A 20,790-nucleotide genomic window follows, 5' to 3' on the forward strand; every position below is an offset into this window, starting at 1 on the left:
ATACTCATGGTATAACTAAAGCTATGCCCTTTCCTGCAGTGAGGAGGATTTGCTTCCTTCTCTCTCCTTGGTGGTTTTGGGATGGAGAATTGGGAATTGGTGTGACACAATTTGTGGAGCTGAACTGAGAACTTTGATGAATTTGCCCTCTTCTTTAGAGTATCAGAATTTTACAGGGTGAAAGAAGGAAGTGGTTTGCTAAGTCACTTTTTTTTTTTTCTTGTTTTATCACAACTACCAGTAATAACCACGGGGAAAACATGCAAAAGAGTGAGTATTCAGTGTAAAGCTATATATGGGAAAGGCTGCTCATTGGGAACCTGCTGCCAGCAAGGCTACACCCTGACAGTAAGTGTCCACACGACTGCTTGGGCTGAGGGTCTGTCTGTCGCGTCTGCCTTTTTGCACATTGTGCTGCTTTCCAAGCCAACAGCCTGGCAACGAATTGTACGGTCTTTTAGTGCTTTGCAGGGAAATTCTTACGAGCAGGAGCCACACATGGGAACGGTGATAAATGGAGTTAGGAAGAGGATGGATAATAGTTTAGCTTGCTGGGTTTTATTACTACTAAAAGCAAGCAGTGCTGGTGACAGAGCTTTGAGCAAAGTGCTTCGTAGTTGACATGTGTAGAGGTGTCCTGGCATTCCCAGTAGTTTTTTATCCACTGCTCATCTGGGGTGTTTTTAGGGACACTATTTTGTCCCCACCAGAACAGAGGATTCGTGATCAGTTTGAAAATACCCCGTTGCTGATGGGTTCTTTTGACCAATGGGATATTCAGCAGTGGCTGAGGAATAAGACACTGTGATGGAGTAGTTAAACCCAAAAATGTAATTCCAGTGAAAGGAATAGTTTTGTTCCACCTGTTACAGAAATTGTATCACTGCTGGTACGATTTGAGGGAGCCTTTATGTTCAGAAGTCAGGCACTTTTCCAGTGAAGTATACCTTCTATGGTAGGGCAGCTGTGGTTTTTTGGTTTAAGGCTTTTGTTCTAATTTAAGACTCTTAAGTGCGTTTTTCATGTGCTAAAATATTATGAAAAATCCACATGAGATTGTATTTTTATTTGTTGTGCTGAATCCAAAAGTAATTTTTACAATGTTAAGGGGAGGGGTGGCAGTGTTTCTGTCTTACGTTATTCTGAAGTTTCAGGATGAATTAGTTTCATTTCTTTTGCACTCTGAATTTCTTTCTCAGTGTGGATATTTCCGCATGGATATGGATTACAAGTTTTAATAACTTTGAAACCAAAATGTATATACTTAAAAAGTAAGATTTTTTGGGGGTGACTGAAAATTGCACCTTGCCTGTGTTTCTTGAGCATTTACATGTATTCAGCTTTTTTTTTCTAGGCACATGAGCTACTTTGTATATTCTAATTTAGAGAGTACATTAGTTCTTACACTGGAAACCATCATACTACTGGTCTCTGACCTTTTAAAGGTGATGATCTCTAGGCAACCACTGCTTTCTACCTTGCTTAGAAATGCTGATTAGAGTATAGGGTCACTTTTCAGTATATCTGGTCTTCTGTGTTATCTCAAGTGTGTTCTCTGTGCCCCCACTGTCTCTCCCCCTTTTTTTTGTAATGTGTTTCCCCTGCCTTGTTTTCTGGCCAGTAGGGACCATGTGGGGTGGCTCTAAGTTCACAGATGTACAGCCAGGATCATTGCTTCTTCTGGGCTGCTAAATTGACCGTCCCTCGCCATTCAGGAAATTGTTCTTATAGCCAGCAGCATTCACACGCTCCGGTACCTTCTTGGGAGCTCAGGGGTGGCTTGTCCTTCTAAAATCTCAGCACTTGCAGCCACAGAGTAGCCACCTACTGCTTTGGCCGTCAGATTTGGTTGTGTGCCATGAGGTGGTGGTGCCTTCAAGCATGTGCGCGTTGTCAGGGTCACTGACACCTCTTCCATCCTTCTCAAGGGGAGTGTGCCATCTTCTCTCCTTGGCAGTTTAATTTCATTTCAGTGTAAAGAATGCAAAACCTTGATGAGAGGATTTTCTTTTTCTACTTGTAGTGTTATTCATTTGAAAATCATTTGTGAGATGGAAAAGAAAGGGGCCAAGAGAGTAATTGCTTGGCAGTCAACAGAGGAAGCAGTTTATAGGCTGTTTTTGTTTGCATTTATTTAACCCTGATGAGTGATTTTTAGAGAAAAACGAAGACTTCCTAATACTCCCTTTCCATCAGCGAAAGGGCAGAGTCAGTCTGGGGCCTGTTTTGAGATCTCCCCCTAGCTCTCCAGCAAAACCAGGTCTCAGCAGTTGCCCATCTGGAACGGCTCAGCTGGCCTTTCTGCAGCCCTGGAAGGGCTCCCTGGCTTTCAGGGCACAAGCTCAGCCGTCAGAGCAGGTAATTCCCCAGAGTACCTGGGGCAGCAGTTCTCCAGACAGTTTCCTTCATTTGCCACCCATTTTCAGGTTCTGCTTCTGTCTTTGGTTTTTTTCTTTGGAGCCTTCCTTAGTCTTTCATAGAAGCTACTGGGGAACTTTTAATCACCCAGTAAGCCAGCTGGTACCAGGGGCCTTTTACCCCCATTTCCAAAGGTATTTTATCCCATTACAGTACAGTAAACATTCTGGATATATCTACAGTAGTAGGGAGCAAGTTGAAATCAACTTGTTTAAAGATAAGACTTTTCAGTCTTCTTTTTCAGACTTAGGATCTTCATGCATCATAAACAAAGTGTTTAAATGTAAAAAGTGTATTTCTGACTCAGTTTGAAAATCTCTTTTGGGAAGAGGCTTTTAATTCCAAGACAGTAAACATTATTCTGAAGGGAAGGTCCTGTATCTGGACATGCAGATCAGGAATTGATTGTATGCCTTACCTGTGTTTTTCCACATGTTCTAGCCTGTGAAGATTAACCTAAACTCTGAATTTGCTGGCTTTAAACCCTCCCTTTCCCCCATCTTTTTGGTGTGATTTTTTTTTTTTCTTTTTTTAAGATGCTTGTCAGATGGAGTTCAGGGTCCATATGAGTAATTGTACCCATCTTAAAGCTTCAACTGCTTGCCAGCTTGTTTATCGCTCTTTAAAAAAGAGGTTTGTTTACAAATGGCAGGACAAAACTGATTCATGCTGTGTCACATGGTTTCTTCTTTGCACACCTACTCATGCATTGATCATCCACTGATTAACAGCATAAATTTCTAGCTACAATGCTAACCTCCATCTTCAGCTGCTGGTCTGTCATTCCTCTCTGCTCTCAGCTTGGTCCCAGTCTGAATTATTAAAGCATGTGTGAGTTAATCCATACCTCCCTCTGGCTGTAGAGAGAAATACTGGCACTGAAAAATAAGGCAGCATTCTCCCAGTAGAGGGAGGTATTGTAAAGCTCAGCCAAAGTAGGGTTTCACTTGCTGGAGAAAAACGTGCCTTTTGCAGGTTTGGGGTTTTTTTCCTGAATTTTACGAATTCGTGGGGCACCGTGTGCACAGAGCTTGGAGGAGGCAGCCAAAAGACTTTGCCTCACGTTTGGGTAGTCAGAAGATTTCCCTGTGCTTGCTTTTATATTTTTATTATTATTAATGGAATAGAATAGTTGGAGTGAGAGCAGCGACCTCTACATTGCCTCACCAAAACCTCATGGGCCACCTGAGGTGGAGGTGGAGATGCCTTTGGTAGTGCCAGAGCAAGGAGGGACCCCCTCATGCTCACTGCAGCAGCCACCCTGCCTTCCCTTTGCCCCCTCAAATCCCAAAGGACTTTGGTGGGTTGAGTGTGTCACTGCTGTGAAGGGTGTTGAGCACACCATCATGTAGTGTTTTGACTTTACATTGTATGGCAGGGACGTGCATCCATAGAAGAGGTTTAAAAAAATGCAGCAGCTACCATTAAATTGCAGCAAACGTGCTTGGTCAGCTGGAGCATGGACATAAATCCATAGTGCTGCTTTGCAGTGTTCACATAGATTGTTCAAGTGCCTCACTACTTGGCCTAATCCACAGATTAAATATGCATGCTTCGGGATTGATTGATCGCTAAGTGGAACAGGGCAAGAAACATCAAAACAGATGTTGGGAGTCACATTAGACAAGGAAGGAAATGTGTAATTAATTAATTATTTAACTCCTTGTATCAGCAGTTTACACTCCTGTGAAGCTTTGAACCTTTTTTCAAGGTTCGCATCCTTAGATTTGTGGTTTGATTTCTCTCTGCTCATTTCCTTTTATTACCACCTGCCCTAGCAGGGACCCAAGGATTGGTATGGTATTCCTTGACACCCAAAGCCATCAGTGGGGACTCGCCTCAGCAGCCTAATTCAGAGAGGTTTAAAGCTTCATTTGTGGTGCGCATCACTTGCGCACTTTGGGGGTTCTGGAAGGGTTATTGCCACTTTCCTTTGCTTGCTCCAGCAAGTCCTGTGTGTTTCCGCTGACTGACAAGCCTTTTCCTTGGTTTTAAAGAGTGTTTTTCTTCCAGACCTTGCAAGAAATAGTAGAAAACCAATGCTCTTGGACATGTTCCTATGGAGACTCATCCCAGTGATAAGGTGGATGAGCAATAGGGGATGGAAAGACGTGCTACCCCACTTGCAACCACCTTTTAACTGTGTGCATGCTATGGGCACTCCTATACTGTTCTTATAACGCTCTTCTGATTCTTTTTTTTGACCATTTATGCTGCCCTGAAAACAGCTTCTTCTATTGCTTTGAAAATCTTTAACTAAATTTAATTGAAATTTGGTAATTTCTTCAGAGTTTTAAAAAACCAAAACAAGAACGTGCCACTGTAGTGGAAAAAGGATCAATCACATCAATAAAGGCTTCTCTGTGTGGAATGAGAGCTAAAACTTTGTCTTTTCTGGTTTTTGTAGTTAACGTGCATTTTCTGTAAATACAGACTCATGAAGAAATGTACTGCATTTGAAGTACTTGGCATTTTTTGTTATTCCTAAATTCAACAACATGGTTTCCAGCATTGTGGATTACTGTTCACATCCCTTTGAACATAGTAAAAAGTAACCAGACATAATCTGTCTGTCTTAAAAGATTTTTTAAATTTCAAAATTCTGCTGAATATGTACAGTCATCAGGACAACAGTAGTTTCACGCAAATTTGAGAGCACTTCAGGCCTCGTATATCAAGATAAATGCTTCATAGGACTGCAGTGAAAACTCAAGCATGAGCCTTGTCCCACATAATAAAAAGTTATTTATTGCATAGGATGAATGAAGGACTGCATAGTTTCTGTCTAGGTTCTGTATTTTGCTGCTTAGACATAGGAGAGTATTTTCCTCTAATAAAATACTGATAATACCATGCTTATCCATCAGATTGCGGTAGAAACATTAGCTTTCTCTGGGGGCGGGAGGAAGGTCGGTTGCATGAGTGAAGAGGCACGCACTGGAAAATGAAGAGTGAACCTTCAAAGTACAGGACGTAAAAGAAGGCTGCATCTTACCGGTAATAAGGAAAACTGTGGTAACTTGGCTGGCCCTCAAAAATTCTGACGGAATGTGAAAGGTCCAAGTGGCCCCGTCCCACACGAGAAGAATGTAATCTTTCAAAAAAGGAATTATAAACAGCAGATAGGGGCTGGAAGGTAAAAGGGGGTGTGGAGAGCAGGAGGCACTCGCTGGGAAAGTTCTTTCTGCAGAACGAGGTCCATCTGAGTTGCTTTCTGGCAACCTTTAAGCAAGTTAGTGGAGAAGTATCATTTGCATTCTCCAACATCTCTCCAGAAATGCCCTTACAACATGTATTTGATACTCAGAATTTAAGGTTTGGCTGTTGGAGTAATTTCAAATTTGAAACCTCATCTCTCATGAGGATTGGTGGAGGATCCCACAGGGCAGAAAAGGAGTCTGGTTTGGATCTTCTTGTAGAAAGCTTTTAGCTTGTTCTCAAGTCCTCCAAGAAGGTATTTTCTAAATCAGCTTAGGCCCCTGTTGGGGTTTGCTGAAGAAGCCTGTGAAATAATGATGCAGGAGCTGACTCCCAGGTCTATTTTAAAAAGCTAATGATCTTGCCCTCCTTTATATTGAGGTGGATTTGATCTTTATAACAAACAACTCATTTTTGTGTCTGGACTTCTTGTATTCCTTCAATTTACATGCTCTGTCTGGTGGCGTTGATTTTGTTTTAATAATACTGGTTTGGTGCAGATCTGATTTCCAAGTACTTTTTAGTAAAAGCTGTTGTCCAATAGGCTGTCCAAGCACAGCAGCTGTTCATGCAGATAAACATGAATTTTAATGCTATGTACTTCACACTAATGCAATTTGCAGCAAAGTGGGTGAAGGAGTTGTCCTTTAATTTTTGATAGGCTTGTGTCATGATTGATACAGAAGGATTCAGTATATGCTGAAGAGATTGCTACTGTAGTGAATAAAAATTTATGAACAAATTTGTAGGTAATAGTTCAATTTCATTAGTTTACGAAGAGCTTCTTCAAGCAAAAAATGTACTCTGTCTTCACGTTTTAGATTATTATCTAAAATTGTTTGGGTAAAGATAAATCATTGGTACACTGATATTTAAAGCACAGTAAAAAATGTTGTTAATGTATAAAAGCTGCTGTGCCATGAGCATCTGTCATCTGCCACCCTTAACCTCCACTAGTAACAGCATTAACTTTTCATTGAATCACTGATTGACCGCAGGGAATTGGCATTTAATTATGTTTAAGCTTATCCTACTGCATATTGAGAAACAATTTTAAATACTTCATTTGAATCTGGAATGCAGCGTGTTTAGGCAAATATTGTGACCGTTCTCTCTTATTTTCTGAGGACAGGAGTTCAGATGTATAGCTCTTGTTGACATTTAAGTGTGTGCAACCTTCTGACATCATATAAATCACTTTGAATTTCTCCAGTCATTATCTGTTTATCATATCTATTGATTCCTTTTCCAAAATAATTTATGTTATTTTTCCATTGTGTGATGTTTTATATTATATGTTGATGACATTCCAGACTGAAGCACACTGATATAATTATCAATTATATAAAATTAGTGTGCCTGTGTTCAGTCTGGTAATCCTGACAAAATTGGTATCATGGGATGTACCCAGTATTATATGTTATGCTCTCCTTTGTTACCAGCATTCAAAAATAGTCTTATATGTATTCTGCTACAAAATAAACACTTTAATAATGATCTGTGAAATTCATACCACAAAGAACTTGTTTCCTATCCTAGTCAAAACACTCCTTACAAATTGTTAGATTTCTTGGCTTTTATTAAATGCAAGTTCATTTAGAAAGCACACCCTCCCCACCTCTCAACGTAGAAGTAAAAACTCAGAATTAAGTTTTTGTTTATATATGCCAAGGATAATGTCAAAGAAACTGTAAAAATTTTTCAAAAAGTTGTAAGCTTTTTTGAAGCCTCCTTTTAAGTTGAAGAGTTTTATTACTAAAAAATTAGTAAATGAGATGCAGAGCTTGCAAATCCCTGCTAGTCACCTTCCTGTCTTACAGGAAACCTTAAGTACTTTCATTCCTGTTTTACAATTACACAGGACACTCCATCACTAGAAAATGTGACAAATAGTTATGGTGGTTATGTTTTGATAGCTGAGAGCAGGAAGAAAAATACATTGTGGTTTTCTTCTGATTTTCAAGATGTGTGGAAAAGAGCAATTTCTGACAAGCACAGTGCTATTGTGTTTCCAAAAGAGTATTTTAATGCTGGTTACTGAGGTTACTTTGCTGCACACTTTGCTGCATTAATCTCCCTGTCAGAGTTTGCTCAAATGCTTGAGTAACTCTGAATTTTCAAAGCTCTAATGCCTTTCTTTTTGTCATAAATTATAGCTCATTGCAGCCCTGGAGATTTTTAGCTCATGGCAGCAGATGCTGGGAGAGCTGCACGCTTTGCCCAGCACACGGGGCAGCGAGAGTTAGAAGAAAGCTGGAGGGAAGGCGGTGAGCTGGTCGCAGACATCCCTTAGGTGTGATCCAGTGATAAAGGAAATGTGGTGCCCTTCGGGAGGGTGTGTACCTATGAGAAACAGGAAGCCGAGCAGCGGCTGCCTGCCTGCCTGCCTGCCTGCAGAGGTTGGTAGCTCGGGCGGGCGCAGGTGTGCCGACACGCCGCCGAGCTGCTTCTCTCCAGGCATCTTGGCCTCTTCTCTCCAGGCGTCTTGGCAGGCACGCTCCTCGGCAGCAACATCTGGAAGAGGCGGTGGGGAGGGGGGGAGAAACCCAACCCAAAGCCAAAACACCCCCCCACCCCCCCCACCCCTAAAAAAACCAACCCTCCAGGTAGAGAAATATGACGGATTTGCAGCTGAAAGAGTTGTCACACTCAGGTCTGTACAGGAGGAGACGGGATCGTCCTGATAGCGTGGGACTGCCCGGGTCACACGAAGAGAAGCTGAGGTGAGTGCAAATTGACGGGTACGGCCGGGGTGCCGAGCCCTTCTCAGCAGCCTGCTTGCTTCGGTGGTTTTAGCAAGCAAAATGCAAACATGGCTCTGGAAAGTCACTGCAAAACACATGCATCAAGAAGCAGTCCCGAAGCACTACAGAAGAAACCCCGAAGGAGGGATAACAGGAGCCATACGGTGATCTTGTGTGTTTTGGCAATGGTGTGACTCCCTTCCCCAGCTCTGGGAAGGGCAAATGTTAGGCAGTGGTTGCTTCTGGATCCCTTCTGACAACCAGCACTTGCAAGTAAATAACTTTCTGCAGCCTGACAACTTTTCTTGGTCTTTGAAGTCAGTTTTGGGTCACCCGGGTGCTGTCGGTTGTGCTGCTTCCCGGGGCTCTTGGCACAGCCCCTCCGCCGGGCTGGTTTTGTTGCGGAGGGGCTGGGGCAGCTCCTGGGCTCTGGCTTTCTTCATGGGGGGTTCTTTGTTGTGGAAAGGACTATAGACAAAAGAATGCAGCAGGACCACTTAGCCTGACCTTACCCAGGAAGGGTGACCAAAAATTGGAAAGCCATTTAATGTCCAGGGTTATCTTCCTGATGCTACTTTTGAAGGAGTAACAGTGAATTTTAAAAAAGCCTCTGTTTGGAACAGGGAGATTAAAGAATTGTTTGTAACCTGAGTAAGACCAGACACCAAAAAAAAAAAGTGAAAATGTAAAGGTTTTTTTCTAAGTGTGCTCAGTGTGAAAGCAATCTGTTCCCTCTTCAAGCTCCTTGGAAAAGGGTTCTTGTGTAAATGCTAACAAAAGCCTCGGTGGAGAGGAAGTACTTCCTATCTCCTAATGTCTATTCTCTAGTTGTATTTTTAGATTATTTTTCGTTGTTGGTGGTTGTGCATCAGGTTGGAGTGCTGTGTAATTTAAAGGTTTTTGTAAATGCACTTTCATTGCCTGAGTTAGCAGTTTCAGAAGGATGGGTATTCAGATTTGGGGGATTTACCCTTTTGTTATAGCTAAGCACCTTAAGTAAAAATTATTGTGGCAAAATGGATGATTGCAACCTACTGAGATTATTTGCCATGAGGTATCAGAAGTACCAGATCAGTTCTAGGAATATGTTAACTTGCTTGGTATCCATTTCTAGTATTATTTCTGATTTCCTAGATGGATTTCTAATAGCATTAGCAGTATATATTCTATTCATATGACTACAGGTGGAAGAATAATCAGACTCAGTAGAGTAAGAGATGTGCAGAGATTCTTGAGTTTTTATGTTTAGTTTCTTTTATACAAAACTAGCAATGCGGAAGAATAGATCTTTCTGGGGAAGAGACAGCTGCTTTTTAAAGCATATACATAAAAATGAGTGCTAGCTCTCTACAGTTGTGTTGCTGTTTCTTTTATTTATACATTTGTCCAAGATGGGAATGAGACCCTTTTTGGGCTGGATGGGGGAAAGGGGTTGTCTGTACCAGTATTAAGTCTAGGTGTTTTGATCCTTTCCTGAGCCTCTTCCGGTTAAAGACAACAAATATGTGAAACAGGGATCGGTCTTGAGAGATAAAATCCAAGTTGGAGGAAGTAGCAAATCAGGGGACTTCTGAATCAGCTCAGAGCGGAGTATTAGAGATACAAGAAGGTGAATAGAGCATGGTCAAATGATGCTCCTAGAGCAGGGGGGCAACCCATACCTAAAGACAGAGCTTCTCTTATATTTGCTAATAGCTTAAGCTGGTTCTTATTCAAACTAAACCTTGCTCCTTCATAACCCATTTTGTGATATTTCAGTATGTTGCTAGGCAGCCTTATTTGTCATTTTTACTGCATTCTCCATGACAAAAGGCTATGGTGTTGTAGATACAAAATAATGACATAACAACAGGGCAAAGAGGAGGAATGAAAAAAAACAAACAAACAAACCGAGAAGTTCTTTTGTTTTCTAAAACTGGAAACCTTTAGTTTTTTTCATGTACTCTCCCCAGTGACACTAGGATGCCTGTCCTTAGCAAATACTTTCAGAGTATCTAGAGTCCATAAGAAAGACAAGAGGTTTCTTTCATGTCTGCTAAATATAGCCTGCCATCCTCCATGGCTTTGCAATGCTATCCTGTAGTTTCTCTCTCCAGTTTTTTGTTCTAGTGCCTTTGTTTTTCGTTTTACATACATATTAATCCACATGTTTTAAATAGTATCAGCCCTCGAGGAACAGTTCACTGAAAGCTGCTTTATCAGTTCAAGTACTGTATTTTTTTAATCCCGGGCCAAAACGTACTTGAGATGCCAATGTCCTCAAGGTATCCTGTGAGAATTTCTGTATTTAAAAAAAAAAAAAAAAAAAAAAAATCACCCTTTGTTAAAGTCATACATGGTATCTGCCACTTTTTATTTTACAACCCTTTACACCTTACCCCAGTGTGAAATTTCTCTCTCCTGCCCTTTTTGAGGTCTGTGTCTCCTTTGGTAGCCGTTTCCCGGGATCCAGGTTGGGGTGTTCCTCTGGTGAGGCACAAACCAGCAGTAAGTAATGCAGCAGACAGCCATTCCCACCCCTTCGCTTTGGCTGCAAGGTGTCTCGGACTGCCTCTGCTCTGCTGCTGCAAGTGCCACCGTAATTGCGGCTCCTGAGTCCGGCCATCGCAACAGGAGCTGGATGCTACTCTGTAGGACGGGGACTTGTGTGCCTGCAAGCTGTGGCCGAGACCTAGCCAAGTGTTGGCAGTGTCAGCACTGCAAAGCAGCTCGGGGGAGCTTGGTGCTGAAAATCTGCCTTTCCTCTTTCCTGGGAACATCGGTGTCATGTGTACTTAAAACACCTGAGATTACAAATAATTAGGGCACTGTGAAACAATGTACTGGAACTCCTAAATATGTACAGAGCATATGTTTATCATATAATGTATCACATACATTTTATTTTCCAGGAACCAAAATTTCTTGAAACAATTCTCTTTACAGTATAAAAATAGTTTCCTATGTTGACATAGCTTCTTGATAGGTCGTGTGCTGTGGGACTCTGAGCTCCACAACAGGAAGGCAAGCTTTAGCTCCTGCATCTGTGTCCACTGATGTCACTTCACCCAGAGGTTTGACCCCCACCATTGTCTTCCAGATCTGCTCTTCAGTTTATGATGAGTCAGTCTCTACGCACTTTTCCCTCAGTCTTTTGCGGGAAAGATGGTAGGAATATATTTTGGCTCTTTCCATTAAGTTTTGCAGCCTGTCAGATTTCCGTTTACAGTAGAAGCTCCTAAATAAATGGTTAAACTTAACAGAGTCTCTCCAAATGCCTCTGCTCTAACAAGTAGGTGCCAGGTCGTTTTGAGGGGAAGTCATCTCATGCAGTTGTGGCTATCTGCAGGGCCTGATTCGCAAGCAGCAGAGCTTTCACACATGGTTTTGCTCATTTTGCCCACCCAGTCGCTGTGATTCCTCATCCTGCTGTGGACGGAGTTCAGCACCTCGCATTGCACCCACTGCCCTGCTGCAGTTTACAGGCTGGTGCTTGGTGCCAGGTCAAAATCTGCCCCAGCTGCCTCAATGCTGCAGGTGATACGGTGCAGTGGCTGAGCAGCTGAGCTGTCCCACTGGCAGCAGTGAGGAGCTGAGGTGGGAAGGACCACCAGAGCCCATCCAGTTGAGGGCATTTCAAGGGAAGCCACCCATAGCCATAAAGAGCAAGCCCTAAGCTCAACTGAGGTCAGGACCAGGGTGGGAAGGTAGGACTCATCCCAACTTTTAGAAACCTATCCTATGATGGCATGAGTTGCCTTCCCAGAGAACCTCTCTCATCCCCTCCACCCCACCTCCTCCTGGCGTAACCCATGCCCAGGTTACCCCATCAGCTGTGGTGAGGTGGAAAGAGTCCCAGCCCTTGTCCTGACAGCACAGCACATTGATGGGGATGGGAAATGTGGCTTCTCTTCCTACCTCTCCCACTCCATGTATCACTTAACAAACCCCGTATCCTCTCTGGGAGCCTTTTAATCTGCTGCTATCGATGTCACTGGTGCTTTACTGACCTTATAGGGAGCTGGAACCTGCCTGCCCAAGTAAAAGGTGGTCTGGATAGCTCATCCTTTTCTTGAACTTGCACAGTACAAAAATGTGCTTGGTTTAGACCTCTGCTGGAGTAGCTGAATGCAGCCCTCTCTTCCCCTGCTTGAGCGAGGCTCACCAATGCATAGACCTTAACCACGCAGGGTGCTCTCCAGCAGCAGAGCTCAAAGGGCAGAGGCTGCCTGGCACCTTCACCTCTCCCCTCTCTGCAACAGATGCAACAGTCATTGAACTAAATGCAACCTGAGATCCACTTTTCAAAATGGAGGGGAAGACTTGTTCTTTTCCAGCTATATTGATTAGGTGGAAAAAAAAAGACATCTCTGATAAATCTTGTCTTGCCTTGTCCTTAGAAATGGCATGTAAAAAATTATGACTGTATACTGAGCTATTCTTTCTTGCTTTTCTCAGCAAAAGAAATTGTATGCATACATCTATGATTAATCACTAGGAGTCAGTTAACAGTAGCAGTATGCTTGCTATTTTTGCTCTTTCCTCTTCTCATCCCATGGCCTTTGTAAAAATAGAATGGTTTCTCTAAAAAAATATGATAATATTGATTTCCAAAGCTCAGTGCGAGGTACTGGAAAAAGTAGGGGCAGTTCTCTTTTTTTTTTTGACAGTTAAGGTGAATTTGATCGCTGTTGTCCATAGCACTCTTTTCTAAGTTCATATGGGTTCAAATGCAATTAAAAGTTTGAAGAGGTTAGTCTCAGGTTTTTACCAAGCAGTGAACTTCAGCATTTGCAACAAATAATCATTGGCAAGCTTCAGTCGGTGGCTATCAGTTACTCGCATAGTTCACTGCTCAGTTCTCTTGTGGAGGAAAGCAGCATAGATGTTTTCCACAATAATAGCTTTAAAGTATCTGCCTTCCCTTTGCTCTCTGCTGCTGAAGCTGATGGGTACATCTGCGTGAGTAGGTGCAGGCAATCTTCTGCTGGGTCCGTTCAGGCTCCCACCTGCCTCTGCACACTGACTCCAGGCTGGGAGGCATGTGGATGTGCCCCAAAATTTCATGCACAAAGACTCCATTGCAGATGAAATAGGAGACATAAGCACATTCTTACATCCCACTGAGCCTTGGGGGGATAGGCTCTGCACAGCAAAGCTTGTAGGTAAGTATAAAATGAAACGAATAAAATCCCCCAAACATCAGCAGTGTAGTAGGGCTGGATGCCTTCCTTATGAGGTCGCAGATCACCTCAGCCTGCCATCAAAAACCCATGTGTAACAGCCAGCTGAGCTGTGCAGCTGTTTCCAGCCGCACGTCCTCCCTGAAGACCTCCTGCTCTTCCTAGGAGGGAGAGAAGAAGATGCTGGTTGGGGATTGTCAGAGGAACCAGGGAGCCTGTGAGCTTTTAGACGCATTAGGGTACTGAGGACAGAGGAAGGCAGAAAGAAAAGATCTCTCTGCACCTGGAAGCGTTGTAAAATTTGATTTCCACTGGTAACATTTCTCACTAGCATCACAATTGTTAATACTTATATAGCTGCTTTGTGTAAGCAGATGTTTCACTTGCTCACAGTGCCAGTGTCAGCAGGTAAAGCCGTAATTATTCGATACATTGATAAAAAAAGAGATTAATTTATTAAACTAGGAAGAGCTTGAAAATAAATGTTAAGCCACAAAAAAAATTACACTTTTTCATTTGTTGTGGTTAGAAACTGCTGGAATAGTAGAGAGTTGGGACCTAGAAATACTCATTTGAATTAGATGCTTGGGAACTCTTGATTAAAAAACACTTTGGCTCATCTGCTAGCTGCTCTAATTGAAGAGAGGATTTGTCCATGTAAACGTAACACTCAATTATTAATTATAGTAACCTCCAGCCAGCAAAAATACGCTTCATGGTTATATGTTAATATTGTGATACTTAGAATTTGTGTTGAGCCTTAGTTTGAGGTATCCAAATGACTAGAGGCTTTACTTTTCATTTGCGCTGTACTTTTCATTGCTCTAGGGGTTAAAATAACTCATGAGGAACACACCCTTTTTTTTCTTGCCTTCTCCCTTACCCCTTGTCTCCTGCATTGCATAACAACTCCTAAGCAATTTTATTTGACTTGCTCACCCTGACTATCACCTCCTGTGACTCCAAATGACCGGAGCTAACGGCTTGTGTAACAGAAACCCAAGCAATTACTACTGTTCCTCTTACACTTGCCTCTTTGTAATAATCTATGATTTCAGTAAATCATTAAGCTTCAGTAATTATAACAATTAGGACTTTCATTGCTCTTTCTTACAGGATTAGGTGGCTAAAGATAAGTTGTAGGTTTCTTTTTTCGCTCTTGTTTTCATGTGTTTTGATAACACCTAATCAGAGGTTCTCTCTACAGAAAATGTACTGTGATTGCTCATTATTCTTCATTATAATTAAGCTCTCCTTTAAACGCAGTCTGTCACCCTGAAGTGAATTTACACTCAAAAGTGTTCTGCAGAGGAGAGAAAAACTAAATTATGTCAATGTCACCACTTAATAAAAATTACCAACTTGCAGGCATCTGGGAGAACAAGTTTAAAGACTGTAAGTTTGGGTTCCTTTTCTGTTTATTTTGTTTCCCTGTGGTCTCTGAGCTGTTCTTGGAAATGCAAAGCTAACAGACACAGTGTCCTCAGGAGGACCATGAGCCTTTTACATGATGCTCTCCAGACATGGGAACAGCTCCAGCTAGCCAACTATGTTGCTTCTGATGGTGGCCAAAAGCTGATGCCTGTGGAGGGAGGTAGAAGGAGAAAACGGGCCTTTTATGGGATTCCCCTTGGTAGTAATCCCAGCTTGCCGCCAGCTGTGGCTCAGGGACTTCCTACAGAGTTTGTGACATTCAGTGTTTTTCCCTTCGGTTAACTCCTCTGGTTTCTGCTCGCACCCAGGAATCTTGAGGCATTTCCCAAACAGGAGTGACACTCTGAATTTTCATGTGTATTATCTGATACTGTAGTGCACACGGTTGCACGTTCCATTTTTTCTCTGCTTGATTTGTCATAGCAGCTTTAGGCAGTATTCAGTTTTCATCTTTCTATCTGCCAGCTTTGTAGAAACTTCTGATTTTAGATAGTTCCCGGTAGCATTCTGAAATGTTGGTTTCATATATAATGGTCTGTGAGCAGTGTTTTTGGATGATAATGCTCAGCTTTGCCAGCAGATTACAAGTTGTCTTGTGATGCATCTATATATCAAGGAGATGAAGCTTTGTGATCTTCTGGAGCCTTCTGTGCAACAAGAGGAATTTGGTTTGTGACTTTTGTGACATATTTCCCTGTAGCTTTTCTGCTTTTTCTGTCTCCTTTAATGGCCATGATAGAACTAAAAGAAAATTAATTAAAAACTATTAGCTATTAGCCTCAAAGGAAGTAACGTATTGGCAGACACAGCTAGCAATACTTGGCAGCATTTCTCAGCTCTGCGTTTTTAAATGAAAGATGCAAAAGATTCAAGCTGTTCCAACAAGGAATGAATGGACAAAGGTGAAGCGGATGTGAAATGGCATTTATCTTTTCCAGCATGTTAAATCCACGCGTGCCATGCTCTTCATAGATCATAAAGTTCTTGATCCAGCATTGAGTCTACCTTTTGAACTCTGTTTCTATGCAGCTATTGGAAAAATGTTACCCACTCGGAGTCATGACTCAAAACTGCTCTGACTAGTCCCCCTCTTGTTCCGGTATGGAAAGTTTGCATTGAAAACTGTTTGTCTTGCTTCACGTTTGGCATTTCAGTTATTGTTTTGTACGTTTCTCCTCAATGACTTCAGAAACTAAAGCATACACTATATTTCTGATATGTTAAAAAGGCTGCTCCTTTTATTTTTATTTCTTTTTTTAAAAGGGCACAGTAGCAGTGCAGCTTGAGGACAGGATAGCTCCATGAGTTACCAGGTCATGAATTTTGCCCGAAGTGTACAAGTAATTGCTTAGTTTTAAACTACATTCCTTTCTAAAGCTAATCCTCGAATTACACCCACTTCTCCATGGTACATAGCAAAGGGGAAGGAGGTTTGGCAGGGCTCGAACCCCTCTGATCCCAAGCACAAAATCCCATTTTCTTCCCTTTTCCCCTCACTTCTGTTCTACCAAGCAAATAACCTGCACCGCTCCTTCAGATAATCCCAGCAATATGCTGTTGCGAGGGGTAACTTCTACATCTTCCCTCACAAGTCTTATAATACATACTATAACCATTCACTCCTGCTTTGCTCGTTCAGGATTAGTCAGTTGTTGGGGTGGAAACCATAACTTTAAAAAAACCCCTTGCAATAGTTACCAGAGCCTTTGGTTTGAAAAATGCATGGAAGTGTTACTTTGTACTGACTGCTACTGAAATTCATTCGTGCTTACTTGATAGGTCTGCTACTAGTATTGAATAGCTAATAAATAAAAAGTACAAGACGCAGACCTTCAGTTTGTATTACCCAAAATGTTAAGACCATCATAATAAATTATGAAAGTAATGCTATTTTGTATTAGCCTTATTTGTCGATACATTACTCACGCTTGACTCTTAGGAACATAAATTGCTTCTGGTTATTCTCTTTTGGCTGTTGAATATTAGGGCCATTATTTAATTTCACAGTGTTAACTGCAGATGGCTCAGCTGTCTGCCATCCTCTGCTAGTTTTAGAGCTTGGTGATGCTGCAGTGAATGTGGGAAGAGAAAAATGTGAAACCAAAACCTAGAGTGACTAATAATTACAATTTAATATGGGTGAGGAAAGAGCAACAGCTGAGGAGATGTTTTCTTTACCACATTCTACTTCTGCCCAAAAGAAATTAATTCAGGCAATGAAAAACTTTGCACTTTCTCATATAGAACAGAAAAACAAACTTAATGAAGGTGAAAAATCGTTTAAGAGGTTATGTTGCTGGAGGTGTAGATTAATAGTAATATTCGAGAGGAGACATGTGTGGAAGTGATGTGCTGGTTAGTAAAGCCAAAGGTCAGTCCTCAGCATGGGGTCTCCAGTGGAGACATTACTATACTAAGGATGTTGCTGTGAGCCGTCAAGACTGGTGTTGCAGTTATCTCTGCCCTACAAGGAACTGCGTGGATGTACTGGAAGTCTCTCCTGGTAGCTGGGCTGTTATGTTGAGTCATGGCATTAATTATAGCTCCTGTGAGCCACTTAGGTCATGGTGTTAGCTTGTGAAAACATCAGTTCCAGTTAGCATGGGCAGATAGCTCAGGCAGCAGCAAAGGCTGTCATTTGCCTTTACACTAAGGATTCGGTGAAGGATTTTTCGTGGATTTCAGTGACAGATGACAAGAAATGAATATTGGTGCTAGGAAATTGTTACTCTGAAGAGAAATACGGTAGTGAAGCATTTTAGAATCATAGAATCATTTAGGTTGGAAAAGACCCGTAAGATTATCGAGTCCAACCGTTAACGTAACACTGCCAAGTTCCACTAAACCATGCCCCTAAGTGCCACATCAGCATGTCTTTTAAATACCTCCACGATGGTGACTCCACCACTTCCATGGGCAGCCTGTTCCAATGCTTGACAACCCTTTTGGTGAGGAAATTTTTCCTAATATCCAGTCTAAACCTCCCCTGACACAACTTGAGGCCTTTTCTTCTTGTCCTGTCTCTTGTTACTTGGGAGAAGAGATGGACATCCACCTTGCTACAACCTCCTTTCAGGTAGTTGTAGAGGGCGATAATGTCTCCCCTGAGCCTCCTTTTCTCCAGACTAAACAACCCCAGTTCCCTCAGCAGCTCCTCATGCGACATGTGCTCCAGACCCTTCACCAGCTTCATTGCCTTTCTCTGGACACGCTCGAGTAATTCAATGTTCTTTTTGTAGTGAGGGGCCCAAAACTGAACACAGTATTCGAGGTGCGGCCTCACCAGTGCCGAGTACAGGGGGACAATCACTTTGCTAGTCCTGCTGGCCACGCTATTTCTGATACAAGCCAGGATGGTATTTTCCTGAAATGTCAGAAAACGCAAAGATCAACCTCATACATTTCTCCATATTTGAACTTTAAATCTGTTCCTTAATCAATGCAAGAGGAGCACACGTACACTGAGTTGTGATTTGCTTGCAATTGCCTGATCACACTCTATTGTACGTCCCTTGACTTTCCAGTGGTTTGATTTCCACTAGTATAAATATTATTCTTCCCAAACACTTTCAAACCTTAGAACTGAGTGACCTTGATGTTGTAAAGTTCACTCTGTGTGTGTCCAAACAGAAGGATGCTTTTGAGCTTGGTGGGCCTGATCTTGTCTCATTGGTCTTGAAAAGATGGTTCTTTTCAGAGTGAGTATCTCAGAGACATTGGATGTGCAGCCCCTAGTATTGAGTAGCTGACCTTTTTTATTATTCTTAAATTGGAAATGGGGATATAAATGTTATTGTATGAAATGCATTAGTGCAAATGCATCTTGAAAATGTATTGAGTTGGAAGAGTTTGGATACAGTATTTTTACCATAGTGAAGCATACATGCAGTCAACTATACAGGGTGCAGATTTTAAGAATAACTCATAGTATGCTGTATCTCATACAACACAGATTTATTAGAGCTCTTGTAGCTTCTCATTTGTAATACCGTGTCTTTTTGTTGTTTTGTTTTTTCTGTCTGCATAGGATTCGAGAAATAGTAGTGGGGGAGGAAGAGATGGCTTTTTTAAAGAGTATCAAATATCTGTACACAGAAGTAATTTCTTGTTTTACATGAAGCATGGCTTCATTTGGTCATGTTTCTAACCAGGAGGAAGAAAATACAATAGTTATTTGAAATATTACTTACAACAGGAAAGTGTTATAGCTAAATATTGCTCTCCCGTTCTACAAATTCTGTCAGAGACTGATTTTTCACTGTTCTTGTACAGCTGATAAAATGTTGTGTGGGAAGGTGCTGCTTACCTGTTTATTCCAGTTATATTCATTTCCTTATGGAGAGATGGAATGTGAACCTTCTCTGTTTGTGGAGACCAAAGCATTTTTTGGACATGTTTATACTAGAATAAATTTATGTTGAATTATATGAAACAGCTAGAGTTGCCTTTTTGTTTGCCCTGTTTAAACTCCCACCACATAAGCTTAATCATGCTTTTTGTGGTGAAAACTAGAGGATGAAACTTCTAGGAGCACTCAGAATTCACCTGGTTTTTATTGTAGTGGTTTTGAGATGGTTTTCCATCCTTTTTAATAGAAACAGAAGTTAGAGCAGTGCTGGGCACATGTGAAAATCCTACCAGTAATGTGCATTTTTATTATAAAAAAGATTTATAACTAATTTCAAATTGCCTTAGGAGACCAGCTTAACATGGGAAGTATTTTATTGCTTAAGAGATGAACAATTGCAGCAACCAGAACCCAAGAGTGTTTTTAATTTCAATGAAAAAAAGATGCAAAAGGTCAATTAGTGCTTTAAAGGGTTGGTGCAGAAATCAGCACAGGGCACTGCAAGTCTACACATATTTTGCAGCAAAACTTATGTTCTAGTTGTTCTGTATTTTGAGTGTGAGGGCCATTGCATAGCATCTGTGTCAAGTGTCATTAAAATGAAGTCACCCTTACCTATGCGGGAAGGGGAGGGATGCACTGTGATGACGTATCCCTCCCCCCTGCATAACCCGATGGGCACATGGCCTCCCAACAGCACCAGTGACGCAGTGATATTTCATAGTGGCATGAGTAGGTTGCCAAGCAGCAGCTGCTTTTGCCAAGCACCTTGTTTGGAGCCGTGACTGCTCGGAACGTCTATTTGTGGCATGGAGTGAAAAGCTCAGCGGGGCTGGTCGGCCACCGAGCCTTCTCTGTAAGAGTCCCTGTCTGCCTCTGGCAGCTGCCAGCACGGGCAGCCAGATTTGAAAGCTCTCCAGAGAAAGCAGTGTGTGAGTAGGGCAGCAGTCATCCATCAGCGATGATAAAGCAGTGTGACTATTTTTGCTCTTGTTTTCCGAAGCCCTTCTCCATAGCTGCAGTGGAACACTTCCATTCTTCTGCCGTTTCCTTTAGCACTTTCTCCACCATCAGCTTTGACTTCTGATAAGGTCCTCAGTGTGCCAGGAGGAGCCTCTCCGTCTTCTTCCTTCCTACATACCTTTTCCAGTTAAATACTCAACTTCACCCTTTTCTCTTCTCCTTATCACCGCTTCTTTAATAGCAGGCTGGGAATGCCCTTGGGAAGCTGCTGCTGCTGCAAATCAACAACTCCCTACACGCTTCTCATTCCCCATGGACTTCACCTCAGAGTAACCTAGAATTCCCTAATGAAAATGCCATATATTTTTAACAACGCATTTCAGATCTTGGCGGCACGCCTCCAGCAAATGACAGAAAAGAGAAAGATGGCCAGCTGCTCTGGATTTGTGGATTACCAAACCTTCACAGTAGAAACTGTGTTTTGCTTCAGTAGCAGAAAGGCCCTTTTTAAACTCCTGGCAAG

General features: G+C 42.0%; 1 protein-coding gene across 4 annotated transcripts in view; it reads left to right on the forward strand.

The window, feature by feature from the left end:
* LIMS1 (LIM zinc finger domain containing 1) overlaps positions 1-20,790 on the forward strand; it is a 76,034-nt gene that overhangs the window by 32,328 nt on the left and 22,916 nt on the right. For 2 of the 4 annotated variants that reach the window (XM_074859145.1, XM_074859146.1), the window contains exon 1: positions 8,218-8,339. The exons of 1 other annotated variant lie outside the window; for it this stretch is intronic. In XM_074859145.1, coding sequence (XP_074715246.1) covers positions 8,233-8,339 — 107 coding nt within the window. In that variant the 5' untranslated portion in view covers positions 8,218-8,232. Of the gene's footprint in view, positions 1-262; positions 349-8,217; positions 8,340-20,790 lie in introns of those variants that run through there. One more of the 4 variants, XM_074859150.1, reaches the window with a different exon arrangement.

This window comes from Strix uralensis, chromosome 2 (assembly GCF_047716275.1).
Source record: "Strix uralensis isolate ZFMK-TIS-50842 chromosome 2, bStrUra1, whole genome shotgun sequence".
NCBI lineage: Eukaryota > Metazoa > Chordata > Aves > Strigiformes > Strigidae > Strix > Strix uralensis.